Source organism: Anopheles moucheti, chromosome 2, assembly GCF_943734755.1.
Source record: "Anopheles moucheti chromosome 2, idAnoMoucSN_F20_07, whole genome shotgun sequence".
Classification (NCBI taxonomy): domain Eukaryota; kingdom Metazoa; phylum Arthropoda; class Insecta; order Diptera; family Culicidae; genus Anopheles; species Anopheles moucheti.
The window spans coordinates 100,972,409-100,995,703 of record NC_069140.1 but is presented as its reverse complement, the minus strand read 5'-3'; the positions used below and the strand labels follow the sequence as shown (position 1 = coordinate 100,995,703).

The 23,295-nt window shown below is 42.7% G+C and overlaps 4 protein-coding genes across 4 annotated transcripts; all 4 read right to left on the bottom strand.

Moving 5' to 3' along the window:
• Positions 1-642: 642 nt before the first annotated feature.
• LOC128300665 (uncharacterized) lies at positions 643-1,310 on the bottom strand. The gene is made up of 2 exons (XM_053036818.1): positions 885-1,310; positions 643-819 (listed from the first exon to the last, which is right to left on the bottom strand). The coding sequence occupies exons 1-2, from the start codon at positions 1,308-1,310 to the stop codon at positions 643-645; spliced, it is 603 nt and encodes a 200-aa protein (XP_052892778.1).
• Positions 1,311-1,833: 523 nt separating this feature from the next.
• On the bottom strand, positions 1,834-2,503 carry LOC128300662 (uncharacterized). The gene is made up of 2 exons (XM_053036805.1): positions 2,078-2,503; positions 1,834-2,010 (listed from the first exon to the last, which is right to left on the bottom strand). The coding sequence occupies exons 1-2, from the start codon at positions 2,501-2,503 to the stop codon at positions 1,834-1,836; spliced, it is 603 nt and encodes a 200-aa protein (XP_052892765.1).
• A 946-nt stretch (positions 2,504-3,449) lies between these two features.
• On the bottom strand, positions 3,450-4,114 carry LOC128300655 (uncharacterized). Its single transcript, XM_053036790.1, has 2 exons — positions 3,689-4,114; positions 3,450-3,626 (listed from the first exon to the last, which is right to left on the bottom strand). The coding sequence occupies exons 1-2, from the start codon at positions 4,112-4,114 to the stop codon at positions 3,450-3,452; spliced, it is 603 nt and encodes a 200-aa protein (XP_052892750.1).
• A 9,857-nt stretch (positions 4,115-13,971) lies between these two features.
• Positions 13,972-17,976, bottom strand: LOC128297384 (toll-like receptor Tollo). Its single transcript, XM_053033015.1, has one exon. It carries the CDS (start codon positions 17,974-17,976, stop codon positions 13,972-13,974), a length of 4,005 nt encoding a protein of 1,334 aa, XP_052888975.1.
• Between the last annotated feature and the right edge of the window lie 5,319 nt (positions 17,977-23,295).

Genomic DNA, 23,295 nt, shown 5'->3' with positions numbered 1-23,295 from the left:
TTTGTGGTGTAAATGTAATGAAGTGTTTGTATTAATTGTTGTTCTAAATGTGATGATGGTCGTTTTGATTGGCATCAATTATTTGAAACTGGTTTTATAATGATTTTTCGCTGGTCTAACAACTTTGCCGTAGAGGTGCGAGGCTTGTACGAAGACTAGTACTAGCTAGTACACTAAGCAAGCTACTAGTTCCTCAAAGCGATAGGTTTGTCGTCATGAAAATGGAAATAAGTACAACTTGTGTAAAATTTTAACTCTATGGTTACGGTAAGGCATGCATACGTTATACTTTTCCATCACTTCATCCATCATTGCGAGAGTCATTGTATTGCAGGTGCATTTCTGAGCAGGTGTCGTAATTCTGTTATTTGATCATTCAAAAGATCATCAAATAGAGATTATGATTTCATGGAATAGGCATGTATGAAATAGGATTCTATTTCTTTTCTGGAATAATTTCCTGTAATTATTTTTTTGCTTGGTGGTGAACAGTACAGATTATCCAGATATGCGCAGAGGGTACTCAAGGAAACTGAAGAATCCGTATCGTAAATGCCACGAGCCCAGCAAAATTTACGTTTTGGAAGATGTGTTTAATTTATTATAAAACTTTTTATGTTTCAATCTTCACAATTCTCATCACTATGTCATAAAGGAGGATACGATTCCTGTATTACGCACTACACCATATACATCCATTGCAAATAAGGTGACATTGTGTCGTGCTATCAATTTGAACTGCAGTTTGTATTCCCCTGCTGGAATGTTGTTTGGTGCGTGGCGATCCTGAAGGTACCAAGTAATGTTGTAGGTACGGTTCTGCAACAGAAAAGCAAAAAAACAGTCGTTATACCACTACAAAATGTTGCTGCTTTCATACTTACGCCCGTTGGACAAGGAACTAGCAGTTCTGGAGCTGTTTCTACAAAAATATCGTACACATGCTTTTGAATTCCAAATTGTGGTGGATGTCGAATAAACTCACAGCCATTTCCTTCTATGGTAATCAGGAATGGTTGATAGGTACTAAATTTGTAGAACAACATAACTTTCACCATAACGTTATCGTATATCTTTGGAACATTTACGGACACGGAAACTATCGTAGGTTCGTTTCTTCGCGGGATACTTTTACACGAATGAAGTGTCGTTTCTTTATATGGCGTATCGATACAGACATATTTTTTAACTTTCACAGAATACGAAGAACCACTGGTACAGCTTATTGGTGTATTATTTTGTAGCGAAGTTAATATAACTATAATTATGAAATATCTTGTCAGCTTGCGAAGGAATTCAAATACTTCCATATTACGGAGAAGTATAAACCGTTGAATAACCACACAGGTTGATGTGCCCAATTGCTTTATGGTGTAAATGTAATGAAGTGTTTGCTTTAATTGTGATGTTGGCCGATTCCGCTGTAGTTGTCCGTTGGTACCGCTGCTTACTTCGGATTATCTGTGACCAATTGCAAGGGCTGGCTGGACTAGTTCGACACATTGCGAGAGTCATTCTATTGCAGGTGCATTACTGAGCAGGTGTCGTAATTCTGTTATTTGATCATTCAAAAGATCATCAAATAGAGATTATGATTTCATGGAATAGGCATGGATGAAATAGGATTCTATTTCTTTTCTGGAATAATTTCCTGTAATTATTTTTTTGCTTGGTGGTGAACAGTACAGATTATCCAGATATGCGCAGAGGGTACTCAAGGAAACTGAAGAATCCGTATCGTAAATGCCACGAGCCCAGCAAAATTTACGTTTTGGAAGATGTGTTTAATTTATTATAAAACTTTTTATGTTTCAATCTTCACAATTCTCATCACTATGTCATAAAGGAGGATACAATTCCTGTATTACGCACTACACCATATACATCCATTGCAAATAAGGTGACATTGTGTCGTGCTATCAATTTGAACTGCAGTTTGTATTCCCCTGCTGGAATGTTGTTTGGCGCATGGCGGTTTTGAAGGGACCAAGTGACGTTGTAGGTACGATTCTGCAACAGGAAATCTAGATAGATTGGAAGGAACAAACCTGGTATTTCATTTGTTAGTATCACTCACGCCCGTTGGACAAGGAGCTAGCAGTTCTGGAGCTGTGTCTTGAACAACGTCGTACACGTGTTTTTTAATGCTGAACTTTGGAGGATGTCGAATGAATTCACAACCATTTTCTTCTATAGTAAACAGGAATGGTAGATAAGTGCTGAATTTATAAAACAACATAACTTTCACCATAACGTTATCGTATATCTTTGGAACATGTAATGTCAAAAGGGCCATCGTAGGCGCATTTCTTCGCGGAATACTTTTACAAGAAAGAAGCGTCGTTTCTTTGTACGGCGTATCGATACACACATATTTTTTAATGTTGATAGAATACGAAGAACCACCAGCACAGCTTATTGGTGTATCTTTTAATAGCAAAATTAAAATAACACCAATCATCAAGTACCTCGTGAGTCTTAATAGGGATCCGAATGGTCCCATTGTACTGGATAGATTAAACTTTTTGCACTATTCTTTGATTTGTATTATGAATTTGGTAAAAATGTTTACTTTAGCGAAGCGATGTTTATCAGTTCTAATGTCCAGGCAATTAAGCTATGGCATGGTATTAGTTCCATCTGGCTTGAAACCGAAAAGTGTTTGTTATTAATTGCAAGTCCACTTTTTTAACAGATTGCTTCTATTTTTTGAGTATCATAAACCAAAACTACCCCATCAGTATGCAGAGAAATCCGGCTAGGCTTCCCATTTCAGTGAATGGAATAAACTGTTAGAATCATTGAATGTTTTTCAGTACAAGATTGATGGGGAATTAAACTTGTTGTTGGTGTAGATGTTAATCGGTTCAAATAAATAATGATATCATTAGTTGTTATCGTTTGAACATGGTATTATTAAAATGATTTGTGAGTCTTTTTATTAAATTCCAGCAGTAGTTAAATCAATAGTTTATTTAGAGAAACATTAGAGTAGTGTTGTAGGATATGCACTGGATGGTTGATGCATAGTTGTCCGTTGGTACCGCTGCTTACTTCGGATTATGTGTGACCAATTGCAAGGGCTGGCTGGACAAGATCGACACATTGCGAGAGTCATTCTATTGCAGGTGCATTTCTGAGCAGGTGTCTTATTTCTTTTATTTGATCATTCAAAAGATCATCAAATAGAGATCATGATTTTATGAAATAGGCATGCATGAAATAGGAGTCTTTTTCTTTTTTGGAGTCTTTTCTTTTTCATTTCCTGTTAATTACTATTTAGTTTGGTGATGAACAGTACAGATTATCCAGATATACGTAGCGGGAGATCAAAGTAACCCAAGAATCCATATCGTAAATGCCACGAGCCCAGCAAAATTTACGTTTTGGAAGATGTTTTTTTATTTTGTTAGTGATGTTGTAAGTTTCAATCGTCACAATTCTCATCACTATGTCATAAAGGAGGATACGATTCCTGTATTACGCACTACACCATATACATCCAATGCAAATATGGTGACATTGTGTCGTGCTATCAATTTAATCTGCAGTTTGTATTCCCCTGCTGGGATGTGCTTTGGCGCATGTCGATCTTCAAGGTACCAAGTAAGGTTGTAGGTGCGATTCTACAACAGGAAATCGAGTTAGAAAGAACAAACTTGGGATTTCATTTGTTAGTATTACTCACGCCCGTTGGACAAGGAGCTAGCAGTTCTGGAGCTGTATCTTGAACAACGTCGTACACGTGCTTTTCAATGCTGAACTTTGGAGGATGTCTAATGAATTCACAAGCATTTCCTTCTATGGTAAACAGGAATGGTAGATAAGTGCTGAATTTATAAAACAACATAACTTTCACTGTAATGTTATCGTATAACTTTGGAACATGTAATGTCAAATGGACCATCGTAGGCGCATTTCTTCGCGGAATACTTTTACAAGAAAGAAGCGTCGTTTCTTTGTACGGCGTATCGATACACACATATTTTTTAATGTTGATAGAATACGAAGAACCACCAGCACAGCTTATTGGTGTATCTTTAAGTAGCAAAATTAAAATAACACCAATCATCAAGTACCTCGTGAGTCTGAATAGGGATCCGAATGGTCCCATTGTACCGGATAGATTAAACTTTTTGCACTATTCTTTGATTTGTATTATGAATTTGGTAAAAATGTTTACTTTAGCGAAGCGATGTTTATCAGTTCTAATGTCCAGGCAATTAAGCTATGGCATGGTATTAGTTCCATCTGGCTTGAAACCGAAAAGTGTTTGTTATTAATTGCAAGTCCACTTTTTTAACAGATTGCTTCTATTTTTTGAGTATCATAAACCAAAACTACCCCATCAGTATGCAGAGAAATCCGGCTAGGCTTCCCATTTCAGTGAATGGTATAAACTGTTAGAATCATTGAATGTTTTTCAGTACAAGATTGATGGGGAATTAAACTTGTTGTTGGTGTTGATGTTAATCGGTTCAAATAAATAATGATATCATTAGTTGAATATGATATTATCAAAAAAAATTGTGAGTCGTTCTGTTAAATTCCAGCAATAGTTAAAATACGAGTTAAAATAGGAGCGATTATTATTTCCTCTTCTTGATTCCGTTGGATAGAAGAATCATTAGAGTAATTTTGTAGGATATGCATTGGATAGCAGGACTAAGCTATTTCACAATTTTTATCATTTAGTTAAAACCGCGGTAGTTTTAATCATTTAGTTAAAAAAGGACTTAAAAGCTTCGTTATATATCTTGTATTTATTATTAAATTTCACACAGGGGATTTTTCATCATTTCTCATTCGACAGATGTTCTTTAATGTTTGGATATTATAGCATATGTGTGTTGTTTTGACGTAACACTAGAGCTGAAACTTATTCAACTTGATTGCCTGCATGAATTTATGAACTTTGTATACCAAAGCAAAAGGTAAGGTGTATCCTTCCACTATCTTCCGGATGTTGGGCATGGTTAATAGCAGTTTGGCCGTCATTCGAATAAACCAGCAAAACAAAACAAAAAATATGTACAAACAGTCACAATTTGCATTTCTCTTTTATTGCAAACGAATATTGTAATCTGTTACCGCAAGCAAATTCCTGACCTCGTTACCATAAATCCAATCATGAGAAGAAAAACGGAACAATGTTTTGCTTTTTTTGTTGTTTGAGTTGGACAACAAGTAACGACTTGAAGCAACAGATGACCCCCTCGAGCAAGTTAGGCGAGCGGTTTGACGACGAATTATTTAAATTTCTGCCGAATTATTTCTTGCTGTGCCCCGTCCGCAACGGTGTAACGGTGTGGTGCAAATCGGAGTGGACTATTTTATGGAAACAAAAGTGCATGTAACGCATTAATGCGAGCTACTGGGCCGGCCGGCCGGTCTGTTCGACTGCAACCAATCATCGAACGTAGTGGAATAAAATTATCGAAAATTTCGGTTGTACGTATGCAGAAAATAATCAATTCGTACGTGTATTGGGGGCATCCGTTTTGTCCGGTGACAGAGAAAACGTTGCAAATGTTTCAAATCAACGTGCAACTTGACCAAAAGTAAAAGACTTGCTGTCTTGCCTGAGAAAAAAAAAACATGATGTAAATACTGTGCAACATTCCGGCATTCGTTTGTTTAGCGATTCATGCTGTTGCAGTATTATTCAAAATACATATCGGCAACGTAAGGAATTTGTATTATTCAAATGTTTTCCAACGTCCGACGAAACGTGAAATTGTGTATGGTTTTTGTCATCCGATTCCATTGTTATGGGTTCTTGCCTTTTTTCGTTTTTTTTTTTGGCAAAAACACCTCCTTTGATCGAGATGGTGATGGTAAAATAAATGATTGGTGCAAATATCCATTTGTGAAGATTTATGCTTCTCAAAAGGTGGTAAAGTTTTACGAAGTACGAAATGGAACAGCACAACTAATGCACCCCTTGCAAAGTACAGCTTAATGGAGATCCAGCTCATTTCGAAGGCTTAAAATAATTGCAAAAGCAAACCTTGATTAGCTGAGCTTACTGCAGTGGAAGAACGTCGACAGTAAAAAAAACCTACCAATGAAGCGTAGACTGTTCACAGGGAAAGAATATTTGTGATGTTAGATTGACCCCCACAAAGCAATGGAAAACACTTAGCGAAGACAGCAAGTAAAATTGAACAGCTATAGCCACAGGAAGACAATAATGTTATTACCAAGCCCAAGTGCTTTGACCGACGGTCATGGTGCAAAGAGTCGCGTGAAAAACGCACGCGCAAACCTATGTCGAAGCGTAAGCAAAATATAAGTAATGCGAAGGCTAGTTGGGTTCTGTATCGTACCGGATACCCGGACCCGTCTTCTACCCATTGTCTCCCGACGGTAAAAAGCGACAACTTATGGTGTAGTTGTTGCAGGCGACACTGTAAGATGTCTTCACTCGCAGATAAAATCGCTCGTTGTCGTTGTCGCCTGACAAAGGGCAACGACGAATTCTGTGGGCATTTGGAGCGATCAGCGCGGACAAAAAGCGGGAAGACTGCAGTCTTTGATCGAAACGACAGCCAAAGGCACAAAAAAGCAGCCAACCAAACTGACTTCTGGGTCCCCACGGTTCGGTTGAGGTTGCTGCCGACATGCAGCACTCTGGCAGTGGGTGGACAGTAGAAGTCATGGGGACAATGTTATTTGTTCCGACAGCCGGTGGTACACCCCGATGGGGGGTGGCCAGGGTGAAGGTGAGTAATGCGAAGAAACAACCAGCTACAAATCAAAGTCGCAAACAATAAATACAACACAGGAAAACACATTCATGTACGTACACGTAGCTCCCAGTGCGATAAGAAGAAGCTATCGATCCCTAAGTCCGGAGTCCGGTAATCTCGTTGGTATGATCAGGGATTTGCATCAACATCAGCATACTTGCCATTCGCTCGTACCCAACCTCCGGTGACTCGTGTCGACACCGGTGCGGAGTCGCGTTGTCTTTGTTGGTGTTACAGCTTCCACCAACTTCGGTGTTTATGTCAGACGGCGTCGTTGTGTTTGAATGGTTTTGAGGTTCGATCGTAGCGTAATTCATAAAAAAGCCGTCCTCGATCGGCTTGCGAATTAATGTTGTATGCAGCCAGCTAGTTATTGCTTCTGGGTTTGCAGGGGCGTGATTCTTGGTGAAGTTCGTTTTTATGGTGTTTGCGAACCACGAGCACTAGAAACCGAACCCGATTCGATTGTGTACCGAGTTGAGAAATGCATTCATGCTATTCTTGACTGTGTTTTGTTTTTTTGTTGTTGTTGGTGTTGCGTGGAGAGTGAACAAAACAAAAAAGGGCACCAAATATGACTCTTAATTACAAACTAATAAGGTAGATGCTCGCAAAGGCACACTTTTCTGGTTAGATAAATTTGGCTGTCATTCCGTGAAATTCTAACCGATCTGATGAGCCTGGAGAAGGAATGAAAAAACAATACATCCAAACCGTCCGACCGGTGAACCTTTTGCATGTTACTGGAGATGATTATAAATATTTATATTTTACATCGCGCTTCGAAATGATGAAACCATCGCGCAGACGGTAAAGAAACGATCAACTATCTTTCATCAAATCCTGCCCGCTGATGACAAGAAACCGGTTCCGCTTTGCTTCCCGCTCGCTGTCCACCGGCTTGTGTGCTGTTTGTTTCGCCGTGAAATCGATCCGCAGCGATCGCGACGACTTGTGTGCGTCGTATCGTGATCCCGCTTCCTCTTACATACTTGGCATCATTTTAAATTGGTCCATTGGTCGCTGCCCCTTCTGTCCAGGCGCTTTATAAATCGTTCCTTCGGCTTCACCTGCAACATAGTGTTCAACGGTGGTGCGCGGTTGCCGGGCCCGTGTAGCGTACGAGACTGACGAAAAAAAAAAAACAACAACGAATATCTCGTGACTTGCATGATAGCAGAAGACCCTTTCGATAAATGACGGCATGTAAGGCTATCATTTTCAAATTAACAGACCAGAAGATTTATTATGAGCGTAGTTTTGGATAGTTTGTGGAATTTTATTTATTTATCTATGGTTTTCACGGGGCCCACACAACCGTTCTGTTCCATCCGGTGGTGGGTGAATTTCATTCTATCGACCCACCGACACCAACCGTTTATAATGTGTGCATGCAATTTTGTAACATTACTCCCCGAAACCCGTTTAACCTTTGCGCTAAAGTTGAAAGTTGAAGCTGATCGTTAGCGTGGTAGCAGTAATTTTCATTTATCATCATCTTTTGCTCCACCATCAAAATGCGCGTACATCGCCACTTCCTTAACGGGGGTAGAGAAAATCAATTAAACGATAAAGATGCCCGGCTGAGCATTCAATCAGCTAATCAATTACACGTGGGGGTTATGGGCCGGCTTGAAAAGGGCATGACAGGTAAGAAGCGAAAAAAATAGACGTAAAGCCGATCGAAAGCAGCTCGGTTGGTGATTGAAAAGCGTTTTGTCGCCTAAAACTCCGCTAAAATATGCCGTCAACTTCTGAACGGTAACGGAATGAAGCTTAGCAGGAATGAAGTATTCAGCCACGGGTAAAGGCATCTGGAGGCAGATCTAGTCATCGGTATGTCAAGATGACTGAATTGGGTTAATATAGAAAACAATTTAGCAGACAGCGGCGCTGTTCCAATAGAGGAAATAGGTATAATGAAGTAGCAAACGTACGAAAGATAAGAAAAGAAAATGGAATGACCATGGAATTGGGCGAAGGAGAGGATGTTGAGATGAAGCAAAAAAAAAATAATAAAAAAAAAAACAGAATCGATCGAACATATTTGAAAAGCGTTTTCGGGCTTCCATGCCAAACGATGGAAAATAATTTATTATCGACAAATGATTTGTTCTTTTTTATCTCCTTTCCAAAACTCGGACCCGGGGGTTTTTCGTCCGGTGGTTCCAGTTATCTGGAGGTTCGCTTCTATGCATATTTGGGCATCGCGCGCTTGTTTCGAATTTATTCCTATCTAGATTGATTTAAGCATAATTCTTGGCGGGTAAAATGAACAAGAAGATCGGCTCAATGAACATTGTTGATCAAAACTCGCGATGCGTGTAGATCGATGAGTCGCCTGTTTTGGAGAGGGTTGACTAGCAATATATGTGGTGGATTTGATAAAACCAATGAATCAAGCTGTATACAGAGCTCGCATTTTGTGCCAAACAAGCGTTCGGTGGAAAATCAATTAAAATCCAATGACGATCAAGTTCTGCGTTGTTCGTGTTCACAGGCTTGACTAAGAAGCCGGGTTTGAGAAATCGACTAGACTCTCAGGATTACAGTTACCTAATTTGTTGTGTGCTCGTAGGCTTTCTTTCAATGTCTTCTTTTGTTTGCTGCACCCCACGGTGGGAAGTGATATCACAATGATCTTTAATTTAGTGCCGTAGACAGTAAGTGTCATAGGAATTCTATTTTTCCTTCCTTTGATTAATTTACTATTTTCCCTGTCAATTAAGTCTTGCAATAGTTTGTTTAAGCATGACTCAATTTAACGACACACCACAACTATTTGCCATAACCAACAGCTTCTATTCTTCGCTTGTGTTGTGCTGCATTTGAAGAAAACAATTGCAACTACCCAACAAATGTTTAGCATACAGCACACAAATAAACAATTTAACAAACATCAATTACCAACATGCCCGTTCGGGATGAGTGCCCTGCAGAAGGTGCGAACACTTCCGTTAACGCCGCTGTATGTTTATGGGGAAGTTAAGCCACTCAACGGTCAAGCGGAGAAGAAATGGCGCTAAAGAAATTTCCAACTATGCGTGTAGATATCCCTAATGTGTGGGACGCGAACAAAGAAAAGCATAACACTATTAACAGTGAATTAATTATCATCCAACGAGTGCTACCTGTATCGAACCGGGAAGGTTGCAGGAACCGGGCAGGGCCGGCCGGCTGAATGGTAGATTATAAAAAAAAGGAAATGTTTTATATTTAAATGGAGAAAACGAAAATTGGTCATGCAGGTGGGCAAAGGCAGAACGCAGCGCGCGCGTATGTCAATTTCGAAGGATAAATAAAACGAAGGTGCTGGACGGCACATCAAAGCATTTACCGAATCGGAACCCCGGCATTCGGTTCACGGGCCGCAGGCAGACCGGAAGTACGAGGTCACTCAGAGTGAAGTGAAGCTACCGCAGTGTAACGTTTTCATAATAGTGATGAAATAAATCAAATGAATTCCGCGTGCCATTCCCGCATGCCATTTCCGCTGAAAGAGCTGAAATTATCATTCCGTCGCAGATGAAGGAATTAGATGCTGGTTCGCTAGTACCGTCCGGTAACGTGTGCCGGATCCGGTGTGGAAGTTTTGTAGTTTGTGAACCAAATTAAAATAATATAACAATAAAAACGGTACCATCTAAGATCTTTCACCCCCTTTTTTATGCCGCTTGCTAATGTAGCAATTTATGTCTTGGCGGGGAAGGTGCCACGAATCGGAATAACTAACAAAACCAAGCAAAAATGGGGAGGCAAAAAGCGACGGTTGGCCCCCGGGGGTTGAAATACAGACTCCACTGGATGCTCCCTGGGAATAACGAGTCGGGGCCACGCATCGTTAGACTCGCATAAAAAGGTGAAACCTACGTATTTTTCACGGTTTGAAACAATTTATTTGGTTTTTAGAATGACCACCAGTCGTAGAATTGGTGAAATGGAACGCTTGTGGCAGTCTGACGAGCAAGATCCACACCTTGTTGAGCTAAGATTGAGCTAGGATCGATCACAACAGCCGCCGCCGCAGCCGCCGTGTCCGAAATGAAGTCAAAATTTATGTGGACAGTACTATTTAATTAGAATAAATTATGGGCGTGCTAGCGTGTGCTTTGGGGTCCCGGTTTCTCGCTCGGGTCGTGTGGTGTTTGGTTTGTACAAATTTAAATTCGATACGATGTGGGTTTTTACCCGCTGCGGAGCTGGTCCGGCTAGGTACGGCAATATACAAAGCAACGTATCATTTTTGAGGAGGGTTGCAAAAGTGCAATAGAAAATAATATAACGCGGATGATTTCGGGGCTCATTTTCAAACGTTAGCGCATGACGCATAAGAAAGCTTGTTGACGTAATTTACGCCCCAATAACCCGTTTGGCCACATACGAAACGGTGGGTATGTAGCATTACTTTCGATTGCAGTCTCTATTTTGGCTGAGATTCTGCTGGGTGAGGCAGGGTTATCATTAGGGCAATATGATTTGTTACATGCTCTCGCTAGATTCATTAGTTCTACCGTTGGAAGTGGCACATCCGGACCATTTTTTGTTGTTGCTGCTGCTGCTTCTACCATCTAGTCCGCTCATCCGTTTGGCTATTATGCTTCTACCCTTTAATTCGATTTAATCACTGCTATAGTTCTTCTGAGTTGTTGGTGGATGCCTTTTCGGCCGCGTTCGGTTTGCAGAAGATTTCGACATACTCGAAAGGCAATCTAACAAAATTACACAATGTGGTAGCACGGTACATGAAGAGCAAAAGTGAAGGAGGATTCGGTTCGTTTGAATCTATGATTTCCGATACAAATCTGAATCAAATTGCTAAGCGCTCGCGTCAGTGGATCAGATAACGATGACGGGGTAGATGCTTTTGTTGATGCTGCCCATTTTTTTTGTATTTCCGTTCATCTCCTTTTTCAATTGTATGTTTGAGATAGTTTGTAGAAGCGTACGAAAACAGCGAAGAAATGTGAGGAAAAGCTTCACCGCTTCGACATGTTTGCTTTCATCCACGTGAGCACTGGTTGCGCATTGTGGCACCACGGTGTGTTTAGGATGCGTTTATGTTTGAAGATGCAGATACATAAAATAGTTAACAATAGTGCTTCAATTTATCGCTGGTTCCGTGGAGGATGAACATAAAATCAAATTAACCGCATATAAAGATTCTATACCAAGCGAAAACACGATAACGCTCTCGTTCGTGCGGCCAGTGAACAGAAAAGTAACGATGTGAAAACTTCAATCACATCCGTAGAGATAACGTGAGCAGTTTGTATTTTTTTATTTCAGTTCGGCTAACACAGCTCGTTCGTGATAAAGAAGATATGAATTTTAAAAAGCACCCATAAAAGACGCACGCGCATGCACACGCGTAGGGTTCGTCGCTTGTTGGGCAGTCGTTGAAGTCTTTTGATTTGAAACTTTCTTTCGATTGTCCCGAAAGTTGTGATAACTTGTGATTACTTACCATCAGCGAGTTAAATTAACTTGTTTCTCTTTAATCGTGTAATTTTTACGTAAAAAGGGAAGAAAAAGTCGAATGCATGAAAATAGTTTGTTTTAAAAACAGGCATTCCTGGTGTGTGGGGTTTATTTCAATTGAATATACTACATTTTGCTAACAATACTTCGTATTAGGCAGTTCAGTTTTACTACGCATTGTGAAGGACACTTTATAGACCGAATTTCGTTTACTTTCTCTAGTCAGTTCTGTGCGAAACGTTTCGCCAAACAATAATTTATTTACGACATAAGGACATAAGCTGACACTGAAATCCTTCGCTAAGACCTTCATAGGAAATGTTGTGCTCACTTTTGACAACAATTACAAACGCAACAATTGCTTTAATTGTTTGCAGTGATGCGACTAATATTAACCTGTATTCATTTGACTTTCTATTAATTTCTGCTAGTCGTTGTTATACACATTTCGTTAAAACCTTTGAAGTAAGCAAATGCTGTTGCCATCGTTTGTAGTTAGGACTGGAAGGGTTTTGTTACCTATCACGTACACTGATTTTATTGCATTTATTGCTAAGACTACGACGAGGTGTAGGTGTCAAATCAATTCAGATGTTAACGTAATATTGCTAGTGCTTCGATTGGCTTTATGATTGCTTAATTGACGCAAAAGCAAGACAGAAAGGACAGCGAGAGAGAGAGAGAGAACATTATTGGGAAAGGCAATCTGATAGCATACATTTAAAACAGTAGCTTTGTCCCGGGCTAGAAACTTAATGATGGAGTTGAGTATTGGAATTGTATAGCTTCAATATTCAAGCAGTTTACATCAGTCTTCATCTGTATATATTAGTAGTAGGAATAATGGAATTTCACAACGTTTATTCTAGTGCACTCATGTGTCATGCTTATCATTCGAGTGTTCAAGTACTAGTTTTCCAAATTTGCACACAAGAGTCCGATCATTGATCGGTTTCTATATCATTCGCTATGTGCATTTGTTTCTTACATGCTTTTGACTAGACAGAGTATAAAATCTATGAGCAAATAACAGCCTATTGCCTTAGCGTGCCACCGTGTCAGATTGTTTCTTCGGCAATATGTATTGAAGTATTAAAACATCATTTTGATTTCATTGTATTTAGAAGGTTAAACAGTGACAACAATGATCGTAAATTGCTCAACACAATAGGATCTAAAAATAATACACTTGTGCCGCATTGTGTTTAGATGTTTCTGTTGTATTTTGTAGTTACATAGGAGACAGGGATGAGCAGATCTTAGAGAGGTTGTGCCATTTTCACTCTTAGCACTGATGCTGTGGTCTGATGTTTAAGGAGTATGAATGAATGGCACGCTTTTCGTGCTTTATTGCATTGGTTATTGTGGTATTTTACGGTGATGAATCTCAAGCTGAGCTCAACAATACTGAGCACCATGATAATTTATTTACAGTTCCACCTGCAAATAGGGTCCCAGACGCCCTAATAAAACACAAAGAGCTTTAACTACTTAAAATCTCGACAACAAGCTTAGATCCGTGTGTTTACAAATACCTTACAAGTGTTAATATCACAATTTCATTTGCGTGCACAACTCCAGATTACAACGGAAACGTCTAAGACGGTTATGAATATCATATGTTATATTTACATGCATAGACACGTTTTGGTGCTCGTGCGTATTGTTCTCTGGAAATAATTTATGTACAAAGAAATGCTTCACAACTCAGTCGGACCTTTTTCCGCACACTAACGAGCTTCTAGATATGGATGCCAACTGTTCTGGGCGATGTGTTCAGCGGAGCAGAGGCTCTTAATTGCGCTTGTGTGGACTGCGGTTGATGCTGCTGCTGCTGCTGTTGCGGCTGCTGCTGGCTACCGTGAAGTTGTTGCGCTTGCATTTCCGTACCGTGGGCCGGCAGTGGTTGCGCTGCGGCAGAATGGTACTCAGGGGAGCGTGGTTGCGATCGGGGGTCCGGATGCTGGGCAGCGAGTTGATTATTGGTGCGGTTACTTGGAGCAACCCGGGTAAGCTGATAGCTGTTGCGAACATTTGAATGTGTCAGTGAGATATTCTGCTGATGCTGTCTTCGCTGGTTATTGGGGACATCGGGCAGCGCGAACCGGAGCTTTTCCCAGAACAGTTTGTCACCCCACTGTAGGTACGTGTTGGTCTTGAGATACAATCGAATGTCCGGATCGAGATCCTTCTGTGGTACCTCACCGAGCAAAATAACAATCAACCGCCGACGCCGGTCTCGCAACACCTGATGGTGGGCCGACTTGAACTCGAACCGACACCATTCGGATTTGATAAAGTTCTCGGAAAGTACCATAATGGTGCGCCGGGACGATTCTACCGCCTGCAGGATGTTATCAGCAATGTACGCACCGACGGGAAAATCGCGATAGTGCAGGCACAATTTATAGGACGGGTCTTCGTTCTCCAGCATCGGGGCCAGCTCTTCCGCGACGAATGCTTCATCCTTCGAGCTGTACGATATGAACGCATCGAACAGCTTGTCGCGCTCGTTTTTGTCGATATCGGCATTCCGGTAGAAAAGGCGCACACCGAACTTGGAATGAAACCAGACGCGCATTTCCTGCCGGAACACGAACAGCACCAGCGTCAGAATGATCACCAAAGAAAACCCGAAAAGACCGGTTACCAGTAACGGAATGTAGCCCTCGATCGGTTGCGGCGAGAGAATCGTTTTTCGCGAGGTCAAGTTTCCGTTGATCACATTTTCGAGCGGGATCGCGCCGGTACAGAGCGTGGAACTGTTATCGTAATACACCAGGAAGTCACCGGTACTGCCATCGGGTAGCGCATCTTCGGCAGCGGGAGCGTTGCCACCGGCGGCCTGAGATGTGCCATTGTGCACACCGACCGTCGCATTGCTCGAAACGTACGATGCGCATCTTATCTTGTGCCGATCGCGAACAAAATCGTACGTCTTGAGATACTCCTGGAACCGCGTCACGTAATCACATTCGCAGGACCAGGCATTAAACGCAAGCCTGATATCGTTCAGCTGCTTCGGCAAATGCCATACGTTAAACTCGACGATGCGATTGTGATCTAGTCGCAGGATCTTCAGACCGTGCAAATGATCGAACGTGTGATTTGCGATCAGCGTGATGCGATTGTACTGCAGGAACAGCTCCTTCAGATTGTCGAGCCCCTCGAACTCGAACCCATTCAGCGCGGTAAGCAGATTGTGATCGAGTTGTAAAATTTCGAGCTCCTTCAGCCCGTAAAACGTACGGTTGCTCACCATTTCCACGTTCGAACCGTTCAGGAAGAGGATCTTCAGCCGTTTACGGCCCAGAAACGCGTGACTGCTGAGCGACCGGAAATTGTTTCCATCAAGATAAATCTGTGTCGAATCCATCGGGATCTGATCGGGCAGTCGATCATCGTAGCCGGCTCGCGAGCAGTCGACCACGTTCGAGCTCCAGCTTTGGTCGTGGTAGCAGGTGCACTGCTTCGGACACTCCATCTTGCAGTCGCAGGCGTAAAAGTCACAACAGTGACAGAGGGCAAAGCAGTGTGTGTCATACTTGCAGAGAAATTGATTTGGCATCGCTTCGACGAGCGGCACGTACGTTCGGCCCCGGTTGTACAGCAGCTTGCAGTAGATGCTATCGAGATCCATTAACCGGGGCTGTGTCCGTGAATCGATGTTACTCTTTTGCAGCCAGTTCAGATTGCAATCGCACTGGTAGGGATTGCCACCGATGTAGAACTCCGGCAGGGGACGGTCATCGGGCACGGCCGAGATGCGCAACGCGTTCGGATCGAGCGTGGTGATCTTGTTGCCGAATAGATCCACCCGGGTCAGGTTGGGCTTCTTGAAGAACGTGTACGATTGCACCTTGGAGATAAGGTTGTCGTTGAGGTACAGCAGCTCCACACTGTTCGGTATCGCACTTCCGGTGATCTCGGTTAGCTGGTTCGAGCTGGCGTCAATAGTGCTCAGTGCTAGCTGCGACTCGATCTCGAAGTAGTTACCAAGTTCGGTGATTTTGTTCGCGTGAATATCTAACCACTGCAGACCGGTGGGTATGAGCGCGTAATCGAACACCTCCAGATGATTGTCGCTGATGTTGAGCCACAGCAGGTTGGGCAGCTTGGTGAAGAGCCCGGCAATGTCCGTCAGGTAGTTCCCGTCCAGCCGAATCGCTTGCAGCTTTGTGTTGTTATCGAAGGACGATTGTTCGACCATTTTCAGCCGGTTTTGGGACAGATTGAGGATGTGAAGTGACTTCATTGTCTCGAACGTACCGCGTCGAATGATTTCGATATTGTTTTCTGTCAGCCGCAAACCGTACAGATGGGCCATGTGTCGAAAGCTAGCGTTATCGATGCTCGAAATGTGATTTTCTCCGAGATCGAGCGTACGCAGCAGTGGCACATCGTACAGTGCATCCGGAACCTGCAGCAACTTGTTCCCGTTCAAATGCAGCTCCTGCAATGTGGAGTGATTGCGTAATGCCTGCCGATCGATGCGAGATATGCGGTTGTAATCCAACGAGAGCAGCGTCAAGCTTTTCAGCCCACTGAAGGTAAAATGATCGATCGTGGACAAACGATTGTTCGACAGAATCACCGTGTGCAACGCCGCTAGACCGAGGAAGGTGTTTTCGGCTATACTTTCAATGAAGTTTTCCTGCATTCGCAACACCTGCAAGCTGGTCAGATCGCGAAAGATAGTGGGTTCGAGCTTGGAGATTTTGTTGTTCGACAGATCGAGAAGAATCAGCTTGGCCAACCCACGAAATGTGGCGGGATTGATCCACTCCGATGTAAGCTCGTTGTTCGACAGGTCCAGCACAAGCAGCTGCTTGAGGTCGCTGAAAATACCCGGCGCTAGTACGTTCAAACTGTTGTTCTGCAGATAGATCTCTTTGATGTGTTTCGCCTCGGAAAACAGCTCCGGTGGTAGATTGGTGAGCCGGTTGAGGGAAATTTCTAACCGCGACAAGGACACAAGCCCTTCGAATGCACGATCGGCGATGTAGTTGAGACCGTTGCTCTGCAACCGTAGTTCGGTTAGCTTGCCCAGGCCGGAAAATATGGCGGGCGGCAGATTGTCGATGGTGTTGTGGGACAAATCGAGGGTAACGATGGAGCTGCCACACTTTTTCGACAGCCGCGTACTCAGTGACGCGCTGAAATGGAACACGGACAGGTCACGCAACCGATTGTGAGTGAGGTTAAGATTGGTTAGCCGCGGCAGCGAACAGATAAACCCATCCGGCACACTCCACATGTTGTTCTGGCTAAGATCTAGCCGTTGCAGCTTCGAAAGCTCACTGTTAAACACTTGCGGCGCAATGTCCAGACTTATCGATGACCAGTCGGTGTTGTGCGTTCGCAGCGTCAGGTTGGTGAGCTGTTTCAACCCTTGGAAGGAACCTTCACTTAGGTTAGCAATTTTGCAATACTCGATCGACAGCGAATGCAGTTTGGTGAGCTGTTTGAAGCTGCCCGGACTTAAGCTGCTTTGGAAAAACAGTCCATCGTTGCATTGTAACCGCAGCCGGACGGTATTCTCGGGATGCAACACACTGAAGTTGGTGTTTTCCAGCTCACTATTGATAGTCCTTAGCCGGCAGAGTAGTGTCAAATCGTCCTCGGTGTAACCGTCCCACCGGCACTCGTCGGGCGCTTGGTTTACCAAGGATTTGCTAAGCGAGGCTCCGAACACACCGAATATGGTGCCGAACATCATCGTCAACAATGCCGGTGAGGGGCGCATTTTGATGTATTGCTTGGTATCGGCCTGTTCACACCAAACACAGTATCACATACACGCACGCACACACCTCACGGCACAAATGGCCTCCAACAGTTATCACACGCAACACGGGATTGAGTGATGATCGATCGCCACCACTCTTCAGCAACACATTACACGCGACAAGTTGTTAATCGGATCTGGGTAATCATGTTTTTGATTAAAGCACTGTTTTTTTTTCAACTTTCCCCTTTTTTATTCCATTCACCTCACTTTTAAACTGTACTTGGTTACGCTGACACACTTGTTTAGCAAACGCTTTAGTTGGATGTTCACAGCATCGAATCTCATACAAGACAACTTAACCATTGCACAACGGTATTAAGAAGCACTTGACACTACGCAATTTATAACAAGGCTTAACGGCACAATGGATTTTGCACTCCGGTTCAATTTGCAATCTGTAACATTTCATTTGCATATTTTGCACAACGGATCGTTTAATCACGAACAAGACGTTTAAATTATCACATCGCACAGTGTTTTGAGCTACATCTCAACAGGCACCACAATATTGTTTGCACGGAACGAACGATTAGAGCGAAAACACTTATCGAAGCTTCACGCTTTTGCCGACGGCATTTCACATTCACATTTATCTGCATTGAAAACCGCCAAGCACAAAACAACTACACTTGGTATGCACTGCCATTTCTGCTTTTATTCCTATGTCATTTTATTTATTCATCGAATAGCTCAGTACTAGCGATTAGGTGGAATTAAGCAAACAGCTGTATTTTTGTTTAGTATTCACGGGATCACATTTTTTACTTCTTCCCGACGGTATTTTATGCGGGGATCATTATTTGCCAAAGCACTTCCCCAACAGCAGATTCACGATCGCTGTGAACTTTCAACACACTCGAGATAAACCGGAGGTATACACTTTACCACTGTGATGTGATTCTAATGCGCTTGTGATTCTAGTTTCGTGACCTCAAATGTAGCCACGTTATGCGTTTTCTGGAGGAAAATCCCAACACGGATGTGTACTCGCCGTTTGCATTCCACCATGAGACTGAGCCAGCTATTCAATTCTGAGAAATTCCACGTATCCGGAGTTCGGTCGAACAACCCTTGCATCCAAAGTGGGTCTCTCCAGGCTTGCTCTCTGTCCGTTGAGAGCAGCTTACAGATCTCTCCCAGAGCACGCTCAACTGAGCGACACGCAGGACCGATCGCACCACTACAGACGCGTGGTAAGGGATGCAATCATGGCTGCCGTTTATTCGGTAGGAACGTGATCAAGAGCCTGATGTGCGTCGGAGCAGCTCTTTCTAAATTGGAATTTATAACTTGAGTTTTTTGCCCTCGCACGACGATGTTGGTGCGCGATCGTGGCGAAGAGAGCCATGGGAGACGCACCGGACAGTCTCTCACAGTACCGCAGTTTCAGAAACCAACAAATGCAGCACCAACAAACCACATCTTGAGAAAAACCACACATACAGACAGGATGAGCCCCAAGGTGATAGAAAATTGTGCTCTTGTTTACCTCATGCTGCTTATTGTTGTGCGATCTTTTACACGTACCGTTGTGACTTTTGGTGGCAAAGGTCCGCGAGTGTGAGGCCTGCAGGTCACTCACAATCGATCGCGTGAATCAGACGCGGCTAATTTGGCGAGGAGAAATTTTAATCGATTTTCCACCAGACCCGGACACACCGGGCAGTACCGAGCGAAAACAGAAGTAGTTTCATTTTATGGAGAAATTATTTCATTTTGCATATGAAATGGAACGATTGAGGAGCGCTTTCATTGGTGCGACTAGCATAAGCATGAACCAAATACCTTTAAGATCACAACAGTTCGATAATCATAACTCCCAGCTGATGTGTAATGAATTTTCTTGAGATTCTTTATGAGAATAATTGCCAAGGAGAGAATATTTATTACCATCCAGCATATGGCAGATACCCATATCCATAACACAAAAGAAACAAATGACACAAATAGCCCGATTAAAAAAGGTTTGCTTGACAAGTGCACAATAGCTCGACAGCACAGAAGACATCAACTCCACGTCAAGCGACGAACCTGCATGAAAGGAAAAAAGGCATGTTTTATTACACAAAGAAAAGTGCGTTCGCTTTTGACATGTTTACTTTTTTGACAGTTTATAGTCAAATTGTTCACAATTAATAACAAATTAATGTATTTTAATTGTTTTGAGTGAATGGAGTTTGTACGATTGGAAGCAATAATACACAATTATGGAGATTTCAACATTCGGCTCGATTACACGATGGGGTTTCGAGTAGGTTTCACATTGTGTGAACATGTTAGAGAAATATATTCGTCTTAAGAAAACGGTTTCTAACTAACACAAGCCATACGTTATGGAGCGTACATGGGTGAGGGTTAAAATGGCAAATGCAATTGCACTTTCAGCTCTCCCGAAGCCCTTCATAATCCGGCCAACTAAGCCTAGCTAAGAGCGGAGATCGTTTGCTTGTAACTGCATACCAGTTAAGTCAAACGACTATTTTGATCTCTTTCTTTTCTTCGGATTGAAATTGAAGCTAGCGTTCGCGCCTGTGTAGGTTAAGAAAAGCAGGCGATCTTGCCAGTAAAGGTAAACTTACTTTTTTCTTGAACATGATCCACTCACACAGGTACAGGGCCGTGCGCCGTAAGGGCAGCATACGCTGAACATATGTTGTGCGTTTTAATATTTATGCATACACAGAGGCTTTTTTCATTCTCTCCGCTGTGTTTCCACTCGGTTCGTAAGGGAAAAAAACACACACCTCCCGATGAATTCCTGTTCACGGAGTTACGTTCAGGTTGCTGCTTTTGTGTTGCTTCACCAGCAAGAAACCGGATCAATTATCTCCTTTCGATGTTCGTCGGACCGTGTTGGTCTGTCGGAATTGCCGTCGTCGGTACGGGCGAACGGTGCGGTGCGAGCGTGGTTTCCGGAGCAGCAACAGCAGCAACAGCAGCAGCAGTGGCAGCGTAGGCTCGTTGTTTGCACGATGGTTTCATATTCGTATCAACTCTGACTCGTTATGTTTTGCGGCGGGGAGCGCTGCAGCGCGCCACGATAGATAGTTTTGTTCTCTATCAAGCCTCCTGCTATGACTTACGGGAAAATTGTGGCTTTGCGGAGGATTGCAATTGCATCGTTCGCGAATGCATTTAACCGCAATTGGAAGACATATTTTTGTGAAGCACTACTCCACACATCCCGCTGGATGACAGATAGGCGACGGAGTAGCTTCTTCGCACAGGCATAAAATTAGTTCGGTCAGAAATATTGCCAGCACTGGAACAATGTTCAATTCTGCGGCAATGGTTGGCCGTCGCTTCATAAATATCCTTTTTGTGCGAACGTTCGATTCACGGGGCGCACACGAAATGGCTGGCGTCTGAAATGATTTCGTTACGAAACGCTTCCAGATCGCTGATAACCAATCATGAGTAGAATTATAAAATAAGAGGTGCTGAAAACGATATGCGCTTGAAAAATGTTTCCAGCTTATTAGTGATTGAATAATGTGTAATAAAACCGTAAATATCAAACCCGTCATATTTATAGATTGTTTGTTTCTGGCTGGGATCATTCCACGGTCTGGGAGAATGGAGTTTTACGTATATTATAACAAGATATGCCTTTCGTCCGTCCGTTTCGACATCTATTCGGCAATCACGCGTTTGTCTGCTGGCTATGCGCAGCGTTTACCACGTTTCAATTGCTAAAACAAGCTAACCACGGCTGGATGGGGATGTTTGGTAGGTAACCAAGAGCAAACGGTTTCACCGTGGAGACTGCCACCAGGCAGATCGGATGGTACGGATGTATCGCGCTCAAGAAGTGTGCCGCCGCTTTTCGATCCTCTGCGTCTCGTTCGCTTCCTTTATAATTAAGTAACGAAAAACTTGTTTTGCGGCTAAAAGGAAAGAAGGAATATTTTGTGTTAACAAGGAATCTCCACCTCCTTGCCCACGGGGTCTTAGCGGCAGCGATGGGATAAGAATGTTGGGCTACAAGGCGAGAACTTCTGGTGCTTTCAACGTATCGACGAAGGTATATTTTTTCTACCGGTTTCGCAAAATGATTGCAGACCCGTGAACGTCCGTTGATCCGAAGGACGTAGTTTGTAAATTTAACTTTCATGCGATTCCTTGCTCGAAGCGCCCTTCATCGTTGCTGCTGCTGCTGCTGCAACGACGGTGATGACGAGCCATTGCAATCAGATGTGAAGGTTTTCTCACTCGTGCAATGTGATAAAAGCGTAATCATCGCTTTTCAAGAGTATCCGCCGGTCCATATAGTGATTTCACCATTTGCTTTGAGAGTTATTGGTTGGGATTTGCTTCATGTTTTAATTGGCCTTCGCTGTAGCGGTAAGGAGCGGAACGAAACCCCGAAAAAAGCTGGGCTTTTGACTGAGACACAACGCAAAGAAAACGGTATGAAAATTCATCGTCTTTTTTTCAAAAAAAAAAAAAAAATCACACACAGCGAAGATGTAGAGCACAGATTGCAAGTGTGTAAAATTTACTGTTCTATGACTATTTTCTGTAAGTCATTTTCATTTGAGACCTTCACAAGCTCGTGAAGGGAAACAGCTGGGATGGATGCCATTGGAAGCTCGGGTGAGGTACTTGTGCAACCGTCATGGGTTCTCAGCTACCAGGAAGCTACCAACCAGAAAATCCACATTTCCTTTTCGTCATGTTCTACCTTTTGTTATCTTGAGAAACGCTGCAGGCCGGAGTCATTATTTTGAAATTTTGTTTATCTTTTATCTCCACCGACAATTGACACCTGACGTTCCGAACCCACACAAAACACAAACATAACTGGATGAAGGTTAGGAAACAACGAAAAAAAAGGTTTCCATTCCGAATTTCATTAGATAGCCATTTTTAAAGTGGTGAAGAATTGTTTCACATCCTTGACCTTTTTTTTACTCTCTCTTTCTCTCTCTCAAACCTTGCCCTTCACCGTGGTGCACTGTTTTTGGGTGTCATCGAGGGGTTTACGGTCACACCAGCCAGCCTAGCCAGTCAGCCTTTCGTTCTAGGTTCTAGTTTCTTTGGCAGGTCATAAATGGGAAGATTTGTAGCGTTTCTCCCTTGCGCGTTTAGTAATGTTATGGTTTGTGAAGGATCAAACCCTCATAAAATTAGGTGATCGTAACTATAAATTACCGCTTATCGGCGCTACAACACTCCTAGTGCGCTAGGGGTAACGAAAGAATTGATAGTAAAAATAATCATCTAACCTTAAAACAGTGCCGCAGAACGATCTCAAAATTAAACGTATATTAA